At 37.4% G+C, this 10,665-nt stretch overlaps 1 protein-coding gene across 1 annotated transcript; it reads right to left on the bottom strand.

The window, feature by feature from the left end:
- Positions 1–8,449: 8,449 nt before the first annotated feature.
- LOC111235084 (thyrotropin-releasing hormone receptor-like) lies at positions 8,450–10,450 on the bottom strand. The gene is made up of 2 exons (XM_022763403.1): positions 9,677–10,450; positions 8,450–8,848 (listed from the first exon to the last, which is right to left on the bottom strand). Exons 1-2 carry the CDS (start codon positions 10,448–10,450, stop codon positions 8,450–8,452), a joined length of 1,173 nt encoding a protein of 390 aa, XP_022619124.1.
- Positions 10,451–10,665: the final 215 nt, after the last annotated feature.

Below are 10,665 nucleotides of genomic sequence, written 5' to 3'. Positions count from 1 at the left end.
AGGTACCTTTTACAGTGGTATATTATCACATTAGATTATTATTACTGATGTATTCACATCTAAGTAGCACTTCATACTGTTATTAACTGTAGTCATATTTTATTTGTGGAACACAATGTTTTGTGTAATCGCTGTCCAATGTAAACCATGTATCCCCAAATTTGGTATGGTAGAATATTTCAGATTAACTGAAGAATTAAATGTCATCATTTAGAAAGAAAATTCATATACCTAAATAAAGTTAAGTGAACTACTGAAAACCCATTTGATTACCTGAAAAACAAAGCTGGCAACACACCTGTTTTCATGGAGATTCATGGTAAAGTATCATAAAATGGAAGCACCAGAGTAAAATACAAAGTTATATTTGTACAATCTGATTATCTTATTTTAGCATAAAGACTTGAAACAGGAGGAAACAGCTGGCCATCATGCTGTTTCGCTACATGAGCATATAGTGCTGCACACATCCACCATCACTTGAATCTATAGCCCAGGATAAAGGCTAGAGCCGTCTCATAGCAACCTCTCCTAACCTCCACAATCAATGAGGTCTCTGATACTAATAACCCCCTCTATTCTTAATGACTGTATATGAAAGGTCTAGCACAGTAAATCAAGAAATACATGTGATATATTGTTTCAGTGTGTGTTATAGCATGATTGTCAAATGTGGTTTTGAGATGTTGAGTCTCCCTTTAGGATTTAAACCTGAGTGGGTGGAGAGTTTTATGATGCTTCCCATCAATAAACACAGAGTAATAAATGGAGGATTTTCTATTCCAATAAACTAAATAAACTCACATGGACACAGTGTGTGTGCCACACCATCAAAAAATATTAATATAAATGAATTTTGTAACCCTGTTATTTTCTTCATTGACGATTATTCTCAATGGACATAGGAGAGAATGATATTCTTGCAAAGTCTAAGTTAAACAGAATGTTAAAATATGCATCAAGTGTGTCTGTTAAGATTTAATTGAGTTATGTCTGAGGGAAATGAACATTAGACCTGATATTCATGTGGGTCTCACATTGTCTTAGTAGTCCAACAATCACTACTGTCTCAGGAATGTCACAGTGACCTGGCCACAGCCTCACTAACATCACCTCTAAAGATGGACAACCTGCACTAGATTATGACCCCATTCATACTTCTGCAAACAAGGGCACACTGCCTTTTGGAAATTTCTATTGGCTTTGCAGAAATCAGGCATCTAACCATTGGTCGCCTTGCTTTAGTCCGCAACGTGACAATGAAAAGGTACAAGTAAAAGAAAAAAAAGAAAAAGTACAAGTTTTGGGCATTAAGGGTCTTAAAGTACCTTAATTGCCTCGATGAGTTGTGTCTCATAGACTCTGTTGTAACTTCAAGTTCTGGCCATGGTAGTGAAGGAAGCAGATCAATGGGCCAAAGTGCAGTAACTAAGTTCCTGTTGTTACAAGAACATCAATACTACCTCCATGTCCAGGCCAAGGACATTACTTTTTTTCATTCCATTGTGGAAATGTTTTAGGGCACTATAATGGATAACTTTAGACACTCAAAATTTGGAGAGTCAAATCAAACGGGTGAGGGTAAACAGGAGTGATTTCAGTCACAGAAGGACAATGAGGGACTCATTTCAATGGAGGCACAACAGCTCTGATGTTTATAAATTTGGAAATTATATTGATATTCTGAAAGTTGCAGCTCTGATAGGATCTGTCATTTCCTATCAGTACAATAAATACATTCATTTGTTATGTGTGAACTGCCAAGATATTACACAATGAAGATGAGTGTTTGCTTTTTAATATTAATATGGAATTGGAGGGAAACAGGATAAGGTGTTTCCAGTGTTGTCTTACCTGTGTAATGAAGGACTTGTATCATTAGGTGGCTACTAACAGCCAATGAGGGGCTAACAACACAAACTATCTGCTTAATATCAACGTAACCACACAATAATCTCTATAACATGAATTGTTCACTTACTTTCTATAATCTACACACAGGTTTACTAGGATTAAATCGTTTCACAGTGCCTGATTGGGGAGACACTCTGCCGTGTGGCACAGACAATTCCTGTGGCGTTGCTATGGTGATTAATTGGTCCCTTAATGAGTGAACAGCCTCAGAACTGCATGTCTTCTGACACAGTAATGCACCAACTTCAGTCAAAGTCGCAGTGGCAACAGGTCAAACATTCAGTCAGATAGAAACACTACTATTTCTGCTGCAACTGAATGTGTTTATTACTCTCCCTTTATTTGGGAGAGTAGTGCTTCACTTCATCGCTGCACTTCAGGGAATCATGGTCCAATGAAGGCAGAGTGACATCATCCGCATTCAACAGAAATATCATCTCAAAACCACCATGCTGGTTTCTCTTTACTAACTTTGATGGATCTTTATATTAAACAATATCACAAAAAGCCAAGGGGACGAATGTCACCCTTGTACCCATACTCCCTAACTGAGTGACACCCACACAGCTGTTTTCAATTATTCTGACTGATTAGACCTCTGCTCCAACACAAGCAGGCACAAGAAAAGCATCAGAAAAGTGAGGGAGGTTTCAGTCAAGCAGAGAAGGAGCACACCCACACAGTGCAGAGAGGAGGTCCAATCAAGCAAGATAAGTGAAAACACCTGTCGGGGCTGCTCCTTTAAGAAATATTATTGTTCCAGTAGGAATTCATATTATGAATATGAATGTGCATGTTTTATAGTTGGACTGTGACATCTCCGTTAGCCACATATCGAAAATATCGCTTTCATCTCTGACAGCGTTAATCCAATGTTGTTTACATTATTTTTCTAAATTAGTTTTTAGATGAGCAATTTTCCCATTATATAAAATATTGAAATGTCTTTCCCCGCTCAGTGTTGTGTAATGAAATCTAATAATCAAGTCATATCAATCTCTTTTCTGCCATTATCCCCAGTATTGTTTGTGTAATTACATTGCAGCAACTGCATCACAAATATATAATATGTAATAAAACGTAAATTATGATTAGTTGTCAGATGCTTTTCAAATGTTGTTTTGGGGATAGAGGGAGGTATTTTATTTACATTTTGAGTTAGGTATGGTTTTGTTCACCGGTTTAAATCCCTGCAGTGCACTCGGTGCATAAAAATCATAATTTTCCATGGGATCTCTCCAGCTTTTATCACTTTTGAAGGAATATTCAGTAAAAAAAAAAAATCAAGTATTTCAACAAGTACTTCATTAGATTACACTAAGGCATATTCAGCAGATTAGAGCCTACTTTTGCTTTGAGAGTACTGGAACAACGTATTAGATGTGTTAAAAACCCATTTCCTGATTTGTGTCTTAACAAATTCTGCTCTCTGCATTATGTAGTTTTGGTGAAGAAGCCTCTAGAACAGAGAAATCCATTCAAACACAGGAGGATTAATGGACAAGAAATAATAAACAGTCTCTTCAGTGCAGCATTACAGGCTTCCCTAAACAACACAAAACACTCCGGCTGCCCTTTGATTATACTGTATGTGATGATACTAGGGAGACAAGAGCTCTTGACAGATGCAGTGGATAAATTATTCATTCTCACAAAAGAACAGCTCTTAATTTTGTCTATCATCAAAAGGTATTAAAATATGTTATACTAGCTGCCACTTATCTTTCTAGCTGTTACTCATCCTATGATTTATTCATGATTTTTAAATAAAGCTCTATGTGCTGTAGAGGCTTTTTGAGATTCATTTGTGATACACATTCAAGAGCATTAAGTTAAATTCTCAGATGGCGGTATCTCAATGATCTTAGGCCATTTTGTCTTTGATTATGCCACATTAGCCATAAAATTGGGGCTGTAAGTTATCAGAGATCCAAAGATGAAAGTTAACGTAAATATCATCACATAAAAAAGCTGCTGAACATTTTATTCTCACTGATACTGTTGTAACTGCTAAAACTTTGACTTAAAACTCAACCTTTCCATTATTTTTCACTGGTGGAAGAAGTAGTGAGTAGCCTACTATAAAAATACAAGTGAAAGTCATCCATTTGTAATTTTTAGTACAAAAGTATTTTCAGAAAAATGTACCTAAAATATTAAAAGTACTAGAATGGCCTCAGTCAATGTTGTATAATTGGTTTATTATTATATTGCATTACTGTTAAAAATCATAAGAATGCATCATATTTTATAAGTGATCATATTTCTTGCATGTAAAATAGATCTACAACATAACTAGTAACATTAGCTGTTAAAAAATGGAATAAAAGTGGAATAAAAAGTACAATATTTATATTTCCTCACAATTGTACAGTACAGTACTTGAATAAATGTACATAGCTATTTTTTGCTTTAATTATGCTTTTACACGGTTTCATTCTATCATTGTAGTACACATTTTTATATAGTGAAGTATTTTGTTTTTAAACAGTCTTTGTCCAAGAAGGAGCTCAGTAAATAGAAGCTCTAACCTTTTCAACTCTCAAACATAGCTGTCGGCCTCATGCCTACACATCTGTGCAGCAGCTGCATCTCTTTAGCCAATAAATCCTTGAGTTTACCCACTGGTGAGGTTCTAGTGTCAAATGTATTGTGAGTTATTGGTGAGGTTTCACTCTGAGCTTTACAATGTCTAAAATGTGTACACTATGAACACAGACAAAATGAGCAATATACAGTACATAATGTTTGCTGCTATTTAAAAAAAGAATTGCACTGGTAACATAGAGAAGAGTTTAAATAGAACAGTTTCTCACATTTCAATTTCATGGTTAAGACATCGCTTGTCTGTGTCTGAGTTTTTTGGGAAATACACTTACTTGCTTTAGAAGATTGATGCCAGTAGTAAGACTATAGCAGGGAGTTAGCTTTGCTTAGCATAAAGACTGCAAATGGGGAAACAGCTAGATAACAATGCACCTGTAACAACCCTGAGTCTCACTGATTATCATGATACAGTATATATTGTTTGTTAAACACCAAAGAATAAAAACACTAAGTGAACTTCAGAGCTCCTGGTAGTAGGATTTTGTTTCCCCCCGTTTCAATTTCTTATGCTATAAGCTAAGCTAACCAGCTTCTGGCTGTAGCTTCATATTTACTGTACAGACATGAGAGAGGTACAGATAGATAGATGGATAACTCTTGTCAAAAAAGCGAATAAGCGTATTTCCGAAATGTCAAACTATTCCTCCAGGACACTTAATTGTGGCAATGGCAGTGTTTTGAACACTATGCAGACATATGGAAGATTTATTTCATCTTCATTCTTTTTTTACTGTCCTTTTTGGAATACTTTGAACTCTATATTGTCTGTTAAAGAAACTTTTTTCTCAGTTACATTTACATTTCAAATGATGTACAATTCATTATATAAAATTGGTGTGAAAAAGTTTGAACTGTTTTGGTTTCAGTGTATAGTTTTTCCCCCTGTAAGTTATGTTGTAAACTTGTTTAGTAAAAGTGAGTGGGCATAATTTTTATTGTATGAGCCATAAGGAGAGGGACAAAGAAAAACACCTAGTCATACAAAACACAGCTCTTGAGAGATATTAAACCTTACTTAAATAGTTTGTATTGACAAAGCTTTTCAGCGAAGTCACTGGGGAGAAACAACTGAAGGAAAATTATCATAAAAGGTCCCTGATTATCACTCTTTTTTCTATTTTTAATTGGACTGGAGATATTTTCAGACATCACCTTCTTGTTTTTTTTTTTTTTTTGCAAGTCCCTGTTCAGACCTACCATCATCCCGTCGATCATGCTGCCAGACAACAAAACCAAATAGGCCCACTGGCCAATATTTGTAAGAGTTGTTGCTTTAAAAGTAGTTATAACTCTGAATCATATCTTAAGTGTTTCTCTGGATGATTGACTTTAGGTCTCTTCTAAATTTGAATATATATATGATATTGAATATAATATTGAATTTTGTAAAAAAAAAAAAAGTAGGAATGCCAGAGAAACCTGCAAAGAATAAACACAAGAAAAAAACATTCTTCTGTCTGACATTCAACAAAACAAAACCATGTATCATTAATCCATGTTACATGTTAGAGATGAAAAGAAAATTGAAATGGCACTGTGGGTGCAAGAGAGCCATTAGAAACCTCTTTGCTGTAGGTTTTGCTGTGAGTGTATTTCTGCTTTCATTGATTCTTTCCCTCAGACCCTTGTGACATCTCTTTCATCATAAAAGCTGCTTATAAGGAATTTATCAGCACTATACAGCCTGCACAATGTCCAGAGGGACTTCATTGCTTTGTGAGATATTTTCAACGTGACTGAGAATATGGCTTCTGCCATAGAAAACATATGTTTTGCTAATTATTGTTATTCCAACTGTTATTTATGTTACTGATATGCTTAAATGTAGTTTTGATTATGTTTTTATAGTTTAGAGCTGCAACAGGGAACTGGAAAAAAGCAAACAAAGGTGTGCTCATTTGCTCAATCAAACATGGCGAGATATAAGCTAATTAATGCAAATCTAAACAAAAGAGAATAATAAATTTGACCTTGAAAAGTTCCGTCTGTTATGCTCTTTTGAAACCTGATGTTTGAATAGGGAATTTATATAATGTATGCAAATATTTTACTGTGTCTCTACAGTTTCACTTCAGTTTATATAAATCAATATTAATCACAATTTTCTAAAGAAAGTACTGGATGAGTAGCTCTGAAGATTTATTTTAATTTGACACACAAAACTCTCATAAATAAAGAAAATCTATACATGCTTAGGGTTGTAAAGGGATTTATTAATCCCACAGTCCACAGGAAGCTGCAAAGCCTGTTTACAAAATGTATTTGCACAGGATCAACTTCTGGCTCAAACATGAAAGGGATTTACACATGTGTCTTACACTGGCTCTAGATATTCAATACCAATTCACTGTGATATGACAAATCGAGAGCTCCATATGTTGAGAGATGCTGTAGTGTGGCTGACAACACAAGACGACAGCAGTGAGATGAGAGAGACTGCAAACTTGGCGACAACAATTAGCATTTTTCTAAAATGTTTTTGCTGTCAGATTTGTTGCACATCTCCAGTGGCTGTAATGACAACTTTATATTCCTTCTCTGACTCGGATGATGTTTTGAATTGGAACTGATTTGTTTGCTATCAGAGCTTCCATGATCATTAGTTCCTGCCTACCAGCTTGTCAGACTGGATGTCTATGATCCAAAGATACAAACTTTTCCTGCATGCAGAGTCACTCTGGAGTCATTTCAGTGGACGGGCTGGGTTACTGTTTTTGTTTTGTTTTTTTCATTTTCAAGTAAATCCAGTGACAAATCGTAGAAGTAAAAGATGAGGCAGTTGGTATATGAAAAACTAGAAATAACACCTTGCGATTGCGGACTTCCTCACTGAGACTACTTTCAGATTACATCCCTGTTTATCCAGAATCACATAAAATATTAACCATTTGTGTGAAATTATCTAATACTTGCTGTGTGAAGTCTTGACCTTTGAGGAGTTCTTGACATATTATGTTCAAAATACCAAAATCGTGTATTATGAGGTCACAGAGACCTTGACCTTTGACCAACAAAATCTAATCACTTCATCCTTGAGTGAATGTTTGTACCAACTTTGAAGAAATTCCTTCAAGACGTTACTGAGATATCACATTCACAAGAATGGGACAGATGGAGGGATGGAGGGATGGACGGATGGACATCCCGAAGACATAATGCCTCCGGCTCTTGCTGAGGCATAAAAACATTCTTGCTACAAACTGAGCCTAAAAACACTTAATATTAAAAGTCCTGCACGCTCACACAGGTGTTTTCAATCAGTTTTCTCTGGCTAATTAGACCTCTACACATGCTGAAATTAGACGGAGCAATTCTGGGAATTACACGATGTCAACAAACTCTGTGAAGTAATAATGATAATTGTGTAAATGGTCCTAAGCTAACAGGTGCAACAGATGTAACAGGAGAGTAAGGGAGCTGTCAATTAAACTCAGTCTATACAAGCCCACACAGGTCTGCGATGAAATATCACCTCAATAGTGTTCTCTTAAGTGAGCAATAAATTGAATCCTTGTTAAACAGAACTTGTGCTTTCTCTTGACAAAACGAGTTCACATAAAGTCTGAATATTGTTTCAAAGAAAAATTCAAAATATGTACCCACAGCATCAGTAACACATGTATCACATAAAATACCCATCTTTCCCTTCATGTCTTATTTATGTGCACTAAAATGTGGGGTACAATATTTCACAGTTACGATACTGATGCAAAAGCACCACAACAACGACACCACAAACACAAACCTGTGTCAAAGCAAACACAGAGAATATCTACAGATTCGTGTCAGTAAATACTTTTTCTAACAGATGGAAACAACTATGATAACATAATAATAATGTTAAATATTAAAATGAAAGATATCCTTAAATAATTTATCATACACACAGTCTGTCTTAATGAACCCAACACACTCATCAAAGCCTTTATTAAGAGATGCTGAAAGTGCTCGTGTCATCATCCGTTACATTGAACCTCTTGATGGTTTGGCCACTCACGTCCTCCTGCTCCGTCATCGGCTCGTTGCTCTCGTGGGATGAATCCTTGATCATGCCGTAATACATCGGCATGTTGTACTCGGCTGCCTTCTCCTTTTGTTGCCAGTTGCACTTGCAGAGCTTTTTGAACGCGACACGAAACTTCTGAGACATGAGGTTGTAAATGATGGGGTTGATGGCACTGTTGGTGTAGATGCACATCCGGCAGAAGAGCAGGAACCAGGTGTTGTTGTAAGGCGGGTCGACGAGGGAGTTGACCACCACCAGTGTTCGGTAAGGCATCCAGAGCAAGGCGAAGAGGATGACCACCACGGCCAGCATCTTTGTTATCTGTTGATACAGAGAAGGAGGTAGAGGAGCAAGGATACAAAGGACGGGAGAGTGATGTTATCATGTGACAATAATGAGGAAGAGTACAATTATCAGGCACAACTGTATGACTCAATCTCAGTGTTGTAGATGTTTAACAAGAATCTAGAGCCCAGCTAGCACCTCTGTGAGGCTGCACTTCGTTAGTCGTTAGTTAAACGCTAACGTCAGCATGCTAACATGCTCAGAATGACTGATAAAGTTCAGGTTATGCTAAAATAACTAGTTTGTACGACAGGTTGTCTGACCACATCAGAAAGCTAAAGTGTTCATAGTTTCGATCAACCACACTTGAAGGCAAGGCGAAAAGCCAAGAACCCCACGATTATCGTTTTAAATATGGAGATTAAAGTTTAGTGTGTTAGCATGCTTACATTAGCTAATTAGCACTAAACACGAAGTACACCTGAGGCTGATGGGAATTTCATTAGTTTTGCAGGGTTTTGGTCACAAACCACAATTTTTTGACAAATTAAACTTTAGATCTGATGGTGATGGATGAAAACTCACTAAAGTTATTACATTCCATCAGTTGTTGTTGAGACATTTACTCAAAATCACAAATGTCAACCATATGGTGGCGCTGGAGGAAACGTCAGTAGGATTCATCCTCTGGGGACCATGAATGTCTGTACTAAATCTACCAAAAGTGGTGGACCGACCAGCTGACACTGACACTCATACAGCCACTCTACTAGCATTATAAAAAAGTTTAGCTAAAATTGAGATTTCTTAATCACAAATTATTAAGATCTCAACATTTCTCATAAAGGTGGAATTTTCCAGTACCTGCTTCCTTGCAGAGACTGCGCCCTTGTTGGCCTTGGTGTTGTTGGAGTGACCCTGGTGAACAGACCCTCCTCCGGCTCTGTCGTTGAGATGCGACGGCAGGGGGCTCATGAACAAAATCCTTGCGATGAGTCCGTAAAGCACAGTGGCCACAATGAGGGGGATCACATAAAAGAGAGTGAAGTCCAGGAAATAGATTGGCATGTAGAGGCTCCTGGATACACGATAGCCACAAGTGACCACCACTCCATTAGCATAGACAGTTTCATGTATGTCCACTAAGAAGAACCACATAATGCAGTAGAGTGAGGTGAAGACCCAGACTCCAGCTATGATCCTCTTGGCCCGGGAAACGGTGCATATGAACTGTGCCTTTATGGAGTGACAAATAGCGATGTATCGTTCAATGGTGAATGCTGTGATAGAGCAGGATGACACGTTGATGCCCAGGTACTGAAGGTAAGTTATACACAAGCACCCTGTGTAGCCGTATATCCAGAAGGCTACAACATCAGAGATATTTGGCAACCCTGCAGCCAGGAGCACAATGAGGTCTGCAATAGCCAGACTGACAAGGTAACAGTTGGTCGGGGTCACCATGTGTTTAGTGCGCAGCACAACCAGCACCACCATGATATTGCCAGCAATCCCAACTCCACAGATGAGAATCGTCAAAAATATTGTTATGACCTGCTCTTCGAGAGGGTTCAGAGGCATTACTGTCAGATTTAAAACCTGGGTGACGTCCTGGGAGATGGTCGTGCTGTTCTCCATTGTGTTCAAGTCCTGTGGCCAAACTTCAGTCGATCACCAGGGCATGAAACAAGAATCCTAAAGGCAGAAATGTAAATAGAGAATAGATGGGGATTGTCTGAAAATTACTGGGGTGTGGAGGGAGGTTGAATTTTTAATTTTTCTTTGTTAGAAAACAAGGCCTGGTCCAGGCTTAATAATATTTTCTTTGGACTCAGCCTTTGACTTACAAAATT

Source organism: Seriola dumerili, unplaced genomic scaffold (genome assembly GCF_002260705.1).
Source record: "Seriola dumerili isolate Sdu_G_001 unplaced genomic scaffold, Sdu_1.0 BDQW01000468.1, whole genome shotgun sequence".
Classification (NCBI taxonomy): domain Eukaryota; kingdom Metazoa; phylum Chordata; class Actinopteri; order Carangiformes; family Carangidae; genus Seriola; species Seriola dumerili.
This window is presented reverse-complemented; position numbering and strand designations above follow the sequence as displayed.